Below are 13,097 nucleotides of genomic sequence, written 5' to 3' on the forward strand. Positions count from 1 at the left end.
GCGGTGCTTTGCTCTTCCGGGTGTCTCCCCGCTTAAGTTACAGTAGAAAACTCAGTGTCTCGGTAGCCGCTTTTTCTTTCTGAGGCGGGATTTGTTAAGTAGAGTTTCTGCTGCAGGGCGTCTAGACGTGGTCGCCTTTAGTTTTATGGTAGCCTTTTTAGTTTTGCCTGAGACAGGGCCTCCCAGGCTGACCTTTACAGTCTGTGCTGGCTTTTGTTGTTTTTTGTTTGTTTGTTTGGTTTGGTTTTTCGAGACAGGATTTCTCTGTATAGCCTTGGCTGTGCTGAAACTTCGTTAGTTTTTTGATGGTCTATTGCCATGCGGTGGTGGTGCACACATTTGATCCCAGCTCTTGGGAAGCAGAGGCAGGTGGATCTCTGAATTCGAGGCCAGAGCTAGTTCTAGGACAGCCAAGCTAAGAGAAACCATGTCTCGAGGGGAGGGGGAAAAAGAACAAAAAATTTATTTATTGCGGGACATGGTAGCACAGGCCTTTAAGCCCAGCTACTCCCTCGGGAGGCAGGAGCTGGTAATCTCTCTGCGGTCTACACTGCGAGTTCCAGGCCAGTAGGTCCCATTAGTAAGAAGTTATTGGTTTTTGTGTGTGTGTGTGTGTGTGTGTGTGTGTGTGTTTGCGTGCTTGCGCGCCTGCCTGCATAAAATTATGTTCACCTTATGTGTGTCTGGTCTGAAGAGGCCAGTGGGTGCCATGAACTGGCCTTATGTCCTATGGGCTCTTAACCCCTCAGCCATCTCTAGCCTAGTGTTAGTTTTGGGGGGTGTTTGCTTGTTTGACAAAGGCCTCATGCTATATTCCCAACTGACCTTAAACTCTGTGTGGCTCAGTTTGGCCTAGAACTCACAGCCTTGAAAAGCATTGTGCCTCAAGTCTTCAAGGGCCTCTTGACACCTGTGGTCATTTCAGCGTAGGTGTGGTAGGCGTCACCAGTGATAAGAGTTTGTATAATATTTATGTTCACAAAATACATTTATCCCAAGATTTTGTTGCCAATATTTTGTTTAAAATTCTAGTTGTCCCCACCCCCACTTTACAGTGACCACTATCTCATATATAATGACGCTAGGTGGGGACCGTGCTTCACACTCAGCACTTGGAAACAAAACAGGAAACTGGACAGTCTAAAGTTGAATGGGACAGTTCCTAAATAGTGTTTGTAGTTCTTGATTGTTTGATCTGCAGGACTGTGATAGTACATATCACCAGTAGATGGTACTCAGGTCAAAAAAACATGATCTCACTCAATTTCTTTTTTGGGGGGGGGGGGCTTTTTGAGACAGGGTTTCGCTGTGTAACAGTCCTAGCTGTCCTGGAGCTAGCTAGCTCTTGTAGACCAGGCTGGCCTAGAACTCACAGAGATCCGCCTGCCTCTGCCTTCCTAGTGCTGGGATTAAAGGCGTGCGCCACCATCACCTGGGCTTGGATTTCCAGTTTTCACATAGGATGTTATTTTAAGTTTTCCTGTGCCTCAGTTGCCCTGTTTGTATTTCTGAGCTGGAGTGATTCTCTGAGGATATGTCTTTAGCCATTATTTCCTCAGTTCTAATTAGATCCATCTAAGTGAGCAGGTGGCTGGCTTTGTTAGTGTTAAATCGGTACTTGACTTCCTGGGACTTACATCACTATGGTAGGTGCCTTAAGGAAAGCCAGCCAGCATGATCTACAGGGCGAATTCCAGGACAACCAGAGCTACACAGAGAAACCCTGTCTTGAAAAACCAAAAAAAAAAAAAAAAAAAAGAGGGAGAGGGGGGGGGGGAGGGGGGGAGAGAGAGAGAGAGAGAGGGAGGGAGAGAGAGAGAGAGAGAGAGAGAAACGTACTAGAGTCCAGGGTATATGGTCAGCTTCTAAACTAGTCTTGTAGGTTTGCCTGCAAGAAGAAATCGTAGAAGCCTCAGGACGAGGAAGCGGAATAGTGTTTGTAGCGTAGGAAATAGCATGTCTGAGGTGAAGCAAGCCAGGCACATTTGAGGATCTGGAAGAGATTCAATGTGACTCATAGTTGTGGAAATGGTAAGTAAGGGGCTCCCTGACCCCAGGCTTAACACAGCTCCACGTTGTTAGAAGAGAATGCTGTATTTGGTATTTACTGTTCACTCTGCTGTCCACTGAGCACACGTTAGGGTAGCTTAAAACTGGGAGAAATCGGCAGGCTGGTAAACAGTCTGGAGAGATGTGCCAGACAAGGGAACCCTATCAAGACAGAGAGGTGGTGATGTGAGGGTGTTGTTGGCACAGGGGCATGTGAAATAAAAGAACAAGGCTTTTTGGGAATTCCTAGCTTCCAGTCTTTTGCATGGTAATGTGAGACCCACAGTACACACACGCTTTGAGTGGATAGGTAGTGTGTGACAGGCCTCTAGGAGCTGGAGGAGCTCAGCGGAGAGTGCTTGGTGAGACCCTGGCTGTGGCCTCCAGCAACAGCACAGGAACAAAACTCCTATGGAATTTCACTTAGGAAGCCCCTGGCTACAGAATTTGTTTAAAGCACCTTGCTTTGGACTAGAGGGTGTAACTTAGTTACCTTCTCTGTTGAGGCCCTGGGTGTGGTGGTAAATTCTGCATAAAGCTGCTGTGTAGGTAGGTGTATTGAGAGGTGGACACAGGATCATCAGAAGTTTCAGAAAAGTCATCTGTTATAGAGCAAGTTTGGGGCTAACCTGAGCTATAGGAGATAATTGTCCTATGGAAAAGTACCTTGCCTTTTACTGTGCCAGCAATGCTTATCCTGCTGTGACTTCTCAGTATCCAGGATCCTTCTAATTGGTATGTGCATGTTCTGTATTGCTTTGGTTCTTTGAGGGCTTTTTTTGTTTTGTTTTGTTTTTTATTTTTTTTGTTGTTGTTGTTTTGTTTGTTTTTTGAGTTTTTTGTTATTTTTTTTTGTTTAATTTTTCCAGACAGGGTTTCTCTTGTCCTTGAACTCACAGAGATCCGCCTGCCTCTGCCTCCCAAGTGCTGGGATTAAAGGCATGCACCACCACTGCCCGGCAGTTGTTTTTAATAGTAGTAATTTTATTTTGTAGGTATTGGTGTTTTGCCTGCATATTTATCTGTGTGAGGGGTTCGGGTCCCCTGGAACTGGAGTTACAGACAGTTGTGAGCTACCATGTGGGTGCTGGGAATTGAACCCACAGTTGAGAGCAGACGGTGCTCTTAACTGCTGAGCCAGTTAACTCTCCTCCAGCCGCTCACTTTGGTTCATATTTATTTGAAGCTAAGTTCCATAGATCCTTTGTGAGTCTGCCCTACTTGCTATTACCTCATGACAGATACTGCCTGGAGCTTAATTTATTTTTATAAAAAATGCACATATAACATTTATTGTGTTTTTTTTAAATGTTATTTTAAAAAACAGAATTTTAGCCAAGCATGGTAGGGTACACCTGTTGCCTTGCTTAGCACTTGGGAGATGGATGTCTTGTTAGCCATCCTGGGTTTTAGGACTCTGTCTCAAAAACAGAAATAAAGCAACTACAACAACAACAAAAGCCAGTCAGATTTAAAATTTTTAGGAACAGCCAAGAAAGGGTGAGCAAAGTATTGCTGGGCCTGGAGAGATGGCTCAGCGGTAAAGAACCAGGTTCAGTCCCGGCACCCACATGGCAGTTCCAGGGGATCTGATGCCCTCATACAGGCAAAACACCAATACACAGAAAATAAAAATAAATCTTTTTTTTTTAAAGAGTATATTTGCAGTTGATGATGTCAGTAAAGCAGAACAGGTGCTGTTGTTGCTTACAATGAGCTAAATCTATAAACTTGAGGGAAAAGGCTTGATTTAATTCTTTAAAAAAATTTTGTAAAATTTTATTTTTAATTTATGAGTGTGTTGCCTACATTATGTTTGTTTTTATTGTTTATTTGCTTGCTTGCTTGCTGAGACAGCGTCTTCTGTGCAGGCCTGGCAGGCCAACTCACTGGGTGGCCTCAAACTAAAAGAGATCCGATTGCCTCTGCCTGGACCAAAGGTACACACCTCCATGCCTGGCCTTTTTTAACAACAACAACAACAAAAATTTTTTTTTGAAATTTTATATACATGGATGTTTTGCCTGTATGAATGCCTGTGGAGGCCAGAAGAGAGCCTCAGTCAGATCCCCTGAGACTGAAGTTTCATATGGTTGTGAGCCACCATATGGGTGTTAGGAAGTAAACTCAGATCTTCTGAAAGAGCTGCCAGTGTTCTTAACCCACTGAGCCATCCTCTAGCCTGTGATTATGATTTCTTAAGTTTTTTGTTTCCTTACTTATTTTCGGTGTTGGGGAGGAAAGGGCTAGTGTCATCCATAAGAGGAGGAGCACTTTGTATAGGAGGTGATTTTTCAGTGATCAACAATAGTTTACATCTGGAGAGTAAAAATGAATTTGTTTTCTAAGACAGGCGTGGTGGTGCGTTTCTGTAATTTTAGCACTCAGCATGCTGGGGGCCAGACTAAAGACAAAAAAGGGAAAAGCTGGCTAGTACAAATATGGAGAGATGTTCAACATTATTACTCAGTGGGAGATGAAAACCAAAACCATAGTAAGGCACCACCTTTTTCTTACTGTACCCTAAGTTGTAATGTGCTAGTAGTACTGGGGGAATGCATTGCTAAACTGGGCAGTGGTGGTGCACGCCTTTAATCCCAGAGGCAGAGGCAGGCGGCCTCTGAGTTCAAAACCAGCCTGGTCTAAAAGAGCACTTTCCAGGACAGCCAGGCCCTGTCTCAAAAACAAACAAATGGTAAAATAAGCTGGACGTGGTGACACGTTCCTTTAATTCCATCACTTTGGAAGCAGAGACAGGCCGATCAGTGAGTTCCAGGACAAGTAGGGTTAGATAGACCCTGTCTCAAAACTACCAGAATATGAAAAATAAAATAAATGATTTAGATGAGAAAAATTTCTCTGTCTTTTATACATCTAAAGTTTTTTCCCCCTATGGACTTTTTATGTATACAGTGTTCTGCCTGTATATATGCTTGCACACCAGAAGAAGGCGCTAGATCTCATTATAGATGGTTGTGAGCCACCATGTGGTTGCTGAAAATTGAACCTCAGGACCTCTGGAAGAGCAGCCAGTGCTCTTACCTCTGAGTCAACTCTGCAGCCCCACAGTTAAAGTTTGTAAAGAATGGAGAGGTGTGGACAGTGGTGGCGCACGCCTTTAATCCTAGCATTCGGGAGGCAGAGGCAGGTGGAGTCTGTGAGTTCAAGACCACCCTGTCTCCAAAAACAAACAACAACAACAAAAAAAAAAAGGACTGGAGAAATGGATTGTTGCTTAAAAGCACTGACTGTTCTTTACAGGAACTGGTTTAATTCCCAGCACCCACATGATAGCTCACAGCCATTTGTAACTCCAGTCCCAGGGAATATAATACTCTCTTCTGCTGTTCTGAGACACCAGACAAACTCATGGCAAACAGATATACATGCAGGCAAAACACCCGTGCTCATCAAATAAAAATTAAAAACCTGTTTAGAAAGCAGGGACAACTAGGTACCCACTTTTTAGCATCACTGACATTCAACAAAAGTTTTAGCCCATCCATCCATCCATCCATCCATCCATCCATCTTCATTCATTCTCAAAAGAAATCTTTTTCTCCCTGATTTTTCCATTTCTTTTGCCCCTTCCCCTTTTCTTTCCTTTCCTCTTTTTTTTGGGGGGGGTGGGACCATTATGCTTTTTTTTTTTAAGATTTATTTACTTATTTTGTTTACAGTGTTTACAGTGCATGTATGCCTGCAGGCCAGAAGAGGGCACCAGGTTTCATTACAGATGGCTGTGAGCCACCACATTGGTTGCTGGGAATTCTACTCAGAAGAACAATCAGTGCTCTTAACCTCTGAGCCATCTCTCCAGCCCTCCTTTATTTTTGAGATAGGGTCTTGACTATGTAGCCCTGGCTAGCCTGGAACTCTATATAGACCTGCTTAGAATCACAAGACTATTTTCTCTTTCCTTCCTTCCTTCCTTCCTTCCTTCCTTCCTTCCTTCCTTCCTTTCTTTTTTTTTTGGTGTTTTGATACAGGGTTTCTCTGTCATTTTGGGGCCTGTCCAGAAACTAGCTCTTGTAGACCAGGCTTGCAGAGATCCACCTGCCTCTGCCTCCCGAATGCTGGGATTAAAGGCATGTGCCACCACTGCCCGGCAAGACTAATTTGTTTTCGGTGGTGCTAAGATTTGTGCCAAGACCTCATGCATACTGGATAAACTCATTCTCTTCCTGTATCTAACCGTAAATGCAGGTTTTACATAGACTCTTTTTTATGACAGTGAGACATACCCACTCCTGGCAGCACCAGTCTACTTCAAAGAAGATAATGAGCATCAAAGAAACTCCACAAAATCAGAAAAACAAAACAGCCACTGGCTCTTGCCCCTGCCTCAGGCCAACAAGGAGATCCTGCCTCCAGGATTTTTATTCTGTCATGACAGGGCCCTTCAGGGTTGGGATATGAAGGACATCCGATAGCTGTTACAGTCCATCTTTTAAAGCAAAAAGCCACAGATACAAGGGGGGGGGACCTGAAGGTTGTTTTCCAACTTATTGGATTGGCTTATTCAAAGGGTTACTAGCAGTGATTGGTCTATTCCAGAGCAGGAGAATAGCTGCGTGGTCAGGTGAGATAAGGGAAGCATCTGTGATCCATCCTGATCTTGGTCCAGTGACTAAATCAATACATCAGGAACTGAGTCAACATCTGTGGGTTGTATTTGCCTCAATTCCCAGAATGGAGTTATGTTTGAAGATTATTCACAAGGACACAGGAGGATGAGCAGTCCAGCATATGTGTGTGTGTGTGTGTGTGTGTTTGTGCGTGCATGCGCAACTGTCCCGTTTCCAAGAGAGTGAGTGTAAGCTCTCAGATTCCTGGAGGCAGGATCTCCTTGTTGGCCTGAGGCAGGGGCAAGAGCCAGTGGCTGTTTTGTTTTTCTGATTTTGAGGTTGAACCCCAATATCTGTCACTGGGTTTTGATTACTTGTACTACCGAAAAGACCTACATTCTATCTAAATCTTTTATCAATCTTTTTGTTGGTGGTTCTCCTCCCATGTCACATTCTATCACAGTTCTCTTTTTCTCAGCCTACATATCCTGTGAGTTAATGTTTAGATCATCAGGTCCTTAGAATAAGAGACAGAGTCTCACTGTGTAGCCTGACTGGTGCCTGAGAGAATCACCTGAGGTCTGGGATTACACACACCTTTAATCCTAGCACTCAGGAGGCAGAGGCAGGTGAATATCTAAGTTCGAGACCAGTCTAGTCTACAGAGCAAGTTCCGGAAGAGCCAGGGCTACACAGAGAAACTGCATTAAAAACAAAACAAAAAGTCGAGCACCAGCCCTGCCCTTTATTTTTATTAACCTGTTAGTAAATTATCTTTATGAAGCCATGCATACAATTAGAGACTCAACCCTAGATTGGAGAAAGATCTGTTGATAGGAAGACTCAAGTATCTAACATTCTTGCTTTTCCAAATTTTAAAATGTCAAAGAATACTCTCTGAACTGGTTCTCTTCTGGGTTTTTATTACTAACCAAGAGTTATGTGACTATAGTAGTTGCTGATTCTGTAGCATTTTAACTGGCTTTTTCCCCTTTCAGTTGATTATGGAAGAATCCCACAAGAGTAACACTTCAGAGACTGCACCTCAGCCTGGTTCAGCAATTCAGGGGACTCACATTTCTCAGATAGCCCATCCGGTAAGTCAAGAGCTAGCCAACATGCCGAGCTGGCCAGTAGTGTTCACAGATGCACCTGTTGTCCTCTTACCAACGCTCAGAAAACCCAGCACAGAGAGACTGTGAGATGCTGCTGCTAAGTTGGGAGTGGTGGGGACTGAAGCGCCTTTAGAAGGAAGCCCTCCATTTGTTGTTGTTTGTTTTTTGTTTTTGTGTGGTTTTTTTTTTTTTTTTTGGTGTGGGGAGATGCAGACTGACCTGAACTTGCTCTATAGACTAAGCTGGCCTCAAACTCACAGAGATCTGCCTGCCTCTCTCTGTGCTAAAAAGAAAAGTGTGTATCACTATGCCTAATGTGGCCTGGAATTCTTGATCATCATCTTCTAGCCTAGTACCAGAGTACTAACATTATGGTACTGGAGTAATAGGTGTATGCCCAGCTTAGACCGTTCTCATTTTAGCGAGTTCATTATGGATATATTGAAATTTTTTTGTGATAAACATATTCATTAGAGAATTTAGCTTAATTGACTGATGTGTGTTCAGACTAGAATGTCAAATTAGAATTGTAAATATAAATTTTAATATAAATTAAAATCATGGAGCACTTCTGGCTTTTTCTTTAGGGTATAGAAAGCTGAAGAGAGTCTTATTTCCTACCTAAAACAAGAGTAAGTTCCATAATCTACAGGCCACTGGCTTTTGAGACTTACAGAAGTTGAAGGTGGGGTGTCATATGAGGAGGGAAGGATAAGTCATCTCCCTCTTTTTTTCTATTGGTGTTTTGAGACAGGGTTTCTCTGTGTAGCCGTTGCCGTCCTGTATTTACCTCTGTAGACCAGGCTGGCCTTGAACTCACAGAGATCCTCCTGCCTCTGCCTCCCAAGTGGCAGACAAGTCAACTACATTTTAAGACAAGGTCTCACATAGCTCAGGCTAGCCTCAAATTCACTGTATAGTGAAAGGTGGCCTTGAACTCTGATCTTTCTACCTCTGCTTTAGCGGCACTTGCTTGGATTACAGGTCTCTGTTATTCCTAGCTATCAGCTACATTTTAAAGTTATTATCATTCTGGGTGGTGGTATGCACATGCCATGACACATGATTTGGGATAGATAGCATGCATAAACAGAGGGGTTGCAGAAGAGGGAATTGGATGTTACATAGGATTGCTAGAAATAAAAATAGCATAATTTAGGTGGTGTCAGGGTTTATTAGACTCGACACGATTGAAGAATCAGTGAACTTGAAGATAGACTAGTAGAAATCACCCAGATGGAAAACAGAAAGGAAAGGGAGAAGAACAGAGCATCCAGGAACTACAGGGGTGTTGTCTGTTACATAGTCACGTTGCAGATGAGATTGCTGAGATGTGAATCTAGTTGGGGAAGACTTCACTGGGGGTGTCTTGGGGTTCCACTGTTCATATGGAAACAAGGTATCTTGATACCTGTTTTTGTTTTTCAAGACAGGGTTTCTCTGTAGCTCAGGCTGTCTTGGAACTCACTCTGTAGACCAAGCTGACCTCAAACTCACAGAGATCCACCCGCTGGGATTAAAGGCATGCGCCACCACCCAGTGGTATCTTAAATCTTAAAACCAAAATGTATATTGATGAGTGGACCACATATTTCCCTAGGACAATGGTTCATGGTGTGTGATAACATTATAGCACCTGCAGACAAGAACCGTCTGTTTCTCAGCAGCTTCACAGAAGGCTTTGACAAGGAATGTTTCAGTGGATGTCAGGATAAAAAGGAAGAGGAGAAAAATGAATGGACAAATTGTAGAATGAATCAACAGCTCCCTCCAGCTTGCTTTTAAAGATTGTTTATGTGTATGAGTGCACGCACACCTTTGTGAATTCATGTATTCTGTGTGTGCAGGTGCCCTAGGAGACCAGAGGACATTGAATCCCTTGGAACTATAGTTACAGGTGATTGTGAGCTACTAAGTAGGCTCTAGAAATTGAACCTACATTCTCTGCAAGAGGCGTGAGCACTTTCAATCTCTGAGCCATTTCTCTAGTCCTGAGAAGTTGCTTTGTTTCTTTTGGTTTTTCAAGAGAAGGCATCTCTTTGTCACTCTGGTTGTCCTGGAGCTCACCCTGTAGACCGTGCTAGCCTGTAACTCACAAAATTGGAGTTTGGTTTTGTTTTTAAGGAGGAATTGGCTGGGCAGTGGTGGCACACACCTTTAGTCTCAGCACTCGGGAGGCAGAGGCAGGCGGATCTCTGTGAGTTTGTGGCCAGCCTGGTCTTCAAGAGCTAGTTCCAGGACAGGCTCCAAAGCCACAGAGAAACCCTGCCGAGAGTGGGGGGGGGATTGGAATCTCTTATTCACAAATGCATTTTTTATGATTAAAATTTGTGTTTGTTTTTTGTGTGCTTTTAGTCATGATCTCACTGTGTAGCTCTTGCTGCCCTGTAATCTGGGCATTTGGACAGACTGGCCTCAGTCGGCCTCTGAGAGTGCTGGGTTAAAAGCAGGTGCCACCATACTGAGCTCAATCTTTAGGACTGGGTTTCATTATGGCATTTTCTTACATATGGGTCATTATACTTCATTCTCATTTGTTCCCCCGCCACCACCCCATGCCACCCCCACCTCTGTCCTTCCTTCAGTTAGTCTTCCCTCCAGCATTCTTAACTCTCTGTGGCTTAAGGTCTCCTGCTCTCTCGTCCCTTCTAGACAACTTCCTGCCCCCCGCTTCTGTCTCTGTCTCATTTTCAGTGTGTTTGTATCCGCCTGCCTGTCTCTGTTTTTTAAATGTTGTCTTTGCATATGAAAGAAAACAAATTTATTTTTCTGAGTCCTGATATTTTTCCTAATGTATGATTTCTAGTTTCATCCATTTTCCTATAAAGGTCATGTCTTCATTTTCTCTACAACTGAATAAAATACTGTGTATATATGTACTACATTTTCTTTATTCGCTGCTGATGGACATATAGGCTAGTTCAACTTCCTACTTATTGTGAACAGTGCAGCCTTAAATCTGGATGTGGTATTTTGACTGAGAGTCCTTCCAGTATATAGCTAGGAATAGAATGGCTGGGTCATATGGCAGTTTTAGTTTTAGTTTTTTAAGAAACCTCCATACTGGCTGCACCCGTTTTTAATATCGTGTATTAGATCTTCTATTTCTGTAAGGAATGTCATTGACATTGTGATGAGAATGTCACTGACTTGCAGATTGCTTTTGGTAGTACAGCATTTGCATCTTGTTAGTTCTGCTGGTCCATGCGTGAAATGGTCTCTCCATCTTTAAAAATTTACATTATATTCCTTAGATTTATTTATCACTGGAAGGTGTTGTAAAATGGGTTGTTAATTTCTTTTTCTGCACTTTAGTTACTAGGGCATAGAACATAACTGATTTTTGTGTGTAGCTTTGTGTCCTATTGCTTTGGAGGCAGTGTCAGATCTAAGCATTTTTAAGGTCCTTACGAATAGGATCGGACTAACCAGTTGGCTCAGCCAGTAAAAGTACTTTGCCATTGAAGCCTGATGATCTGGATTTGATGAAAAAAGGTAACAGATGTGTTGTGAGCTGCTGTCTTGATCCCCTCCTCTGCCCTTCCCCATCTCAACTGTCCTGTTTCCCCATCTCAACTGTCCTGTTTCCTCGTGTTCTCCTCTCTCCCCTTCTCCCCTCCCCTTCCTCTTACACCCCCTGCCCCTTGCTCTCATATTTCCCCCTTCCCTGGAGGATCCATGTGTGTCCCTTGTTGGGTTCTCCTTGTTCCCCAGCTTCTCTGGGATTGTGGGCTGCAGGTTATCACTTCTGAGTGAGTAAACACCATGTTTGTCTTTCTGGGTCTAGGTTACTTAGGATGTTGTTTTTTCTGGCACCATCCATTTGCATGCAAAGTCTATCTTTTTGTTCTTTAGCTCTAAGAACTCTTGTCTTTTAATTCACCAGTCCTTTATCATTATTCTCAACAGCCACATGGTGACTCATAACCATCTGTAATGTACCTGCAGGTGAACAGGCAGAAATTGTTTACATAATAAATACATCTTGAAAAAAAGGCTCAGTAAAAACTATATTATAACAAATTATAGTATAATAGATACTGTATTAATTAAAAAATCTCTATTCCTGAAAAGTTCTAGGTTTGTCAGGTATCAGGATAGGATTGCATTTTTCCTTCCTTTGGAGGGTACAGGGGTTGGGTTTGAGACAGGATTTCTTTGTGTAGCCCTGACTGTCCTGGAACTCACTTTGTAGACCTAGTTGGCCTCAAACTCAGAGATCTACCCACCTCTGTCTCCTGAGTTCTAGGATTAAAGGCATTTGGTACCATCTCCTGGCTAGGGTTGCATTTTTCAGTATATACCCAGCAGCCAGCATGTTTAAAGTTATTTCTTCAAGCTGTGCATAGTGGTGCATATCTTTTTTTTTTGTTTGTTTGTTTGTTTGAAGATCTTCACTTTTTATTCTTACGTACAAAGACTGGTATTGATCTTTTCCACTGGGTAGAGTCTTGAAGAATCCATTCAAGGTCGCTTAGTCCAACTTAATGAAGCCGATGTCCTTCGCGTACTGCCGGAAACACTGGCGGCACATGTTCAGCCCGTATTTGCGGATCAGACCGTGGCGGTTTGAGCGGACGCGGCAGGAGCGGGATCCCCGGCCGAACTTCCGCGGGTGACTCCAGTAGAGCTGCTGGTGACCCATGTTGCCTCAATGACGGCCATAATCACAGCACTTGGAAGGCAGAGGCAGGTGGACCTCTGTGAGGATTGATTGATTGATTGATTGATTGATTGATTGATTGGTTTTCAAGACCAGGCTTCTCTGTGTAACAGCCCTGACTGTCCTGGAACTCTGTAGACCATGGCTAGCCTTGAACTCAGAGATCAACTTTTGCCTTCCCGAGTGCTGGGATCAAAGCTGTATGCCACCACCACCCGGCTAGTCTTTAATTTCTGTATCCTCATTTGGGGTGCCATTGAAAAACACAGAACTGAGTCAGGTGGTGGTGTGCTCCTTTAATCCCAGCCCTTGAGAGGCAGGGGCAGTTGCAAGCCAGCCTGGTCAGTGGAGCAGTTCCATGACAGCCAAGGTTACACAGAAAACCTTGTCCTCAAAACAAAAAATCAAATGAGCATCTATTAAGGGAAGCACAGATTTTAGATTACTGCAGCATGGTAGACTAGCATCAACTGAACCATACTCTGTTACAACAACAGGAAGAGGTTGTGTGTGTGTGTGTGTGTGTGTGTGTGTGTGTAGACGTATGAGTGCCACATGTGGAGTGCCCCATGCCTTATGAGTCATGTGGAGGCCAGATGTTGACCGTGGTGTCTTTCTCAGTCCTTCTACATTTTAATTTTTGAGGAGGTTTGCTAACTGGTTTGGCTATAGTGACTGGTCAGCAAGCTCCAGGAATCCTCT

At 43.5% G+C, this 13,097-nt stretch overlaps 2 protein-coding genes across 3 annotated transcripts in view; one reads left to right on the forward strand and one right to left on the reverse strand.

Annotated features, from left to right (window-relative positions):
• Window positions 1–1,862: 1,862 nt before the first annotated feature.
• Window positions 1,863–13,097, forward strand: part of Atf1 (activating transcription factor 1) — a 35,694-nt gene continuing 24,459 nt past the window's right edge. Inside the window, exons 1-2 of one of the 2 annotated variants that reach the window (XR_005286868.2) lie at window positions 1,863–2,031; window positions 7,616–7,714. Coding sequence is in view for 1 of the 2 variants with exons in the window: in XM_038342561.1 (XP_038198489.1) it covers window positions 2,029–2,031; window positions 7,616–7,714 (102 nt within the window). In the remaining variant the exon portion in view is untranslated. The remainder of the gene's footprint in view (window positions 2,032–7,615; window positions 7,715–13,097) is intronic. The other variant, XM_038342561.1, reaches the window with a different exon arrangement.
• Window positions 12,182–12,378, reverse strand: LOC119822908 (40S ribosomal protein S29-like). Its single transcript, XM_038342562.2, has one exon. The coding sequence runs from the start codon at window positions 12,375–12,377 to the stop codon at window positions 12,207–12,209; it is 171 nt and encodes a 56-aa protein (XP_038198490.1). The 5' UTR covers window position 12,378; the 3' UTR covers window positions 12,182–12,206.

Source organism: Arvicola amphibius, chromosome 9, assembly GCF_903992535.2.
Source record: "Arvicola amphibius chromosome 9, mArvAmp1.2, whole genome shotgun sequence".
Taxonomy (NCBI): Eukaryota; Metazoa; Chordata; class Mammalia; order Rodentia; family Cricetidae; genus Arvicola; species Arvicola amphibius.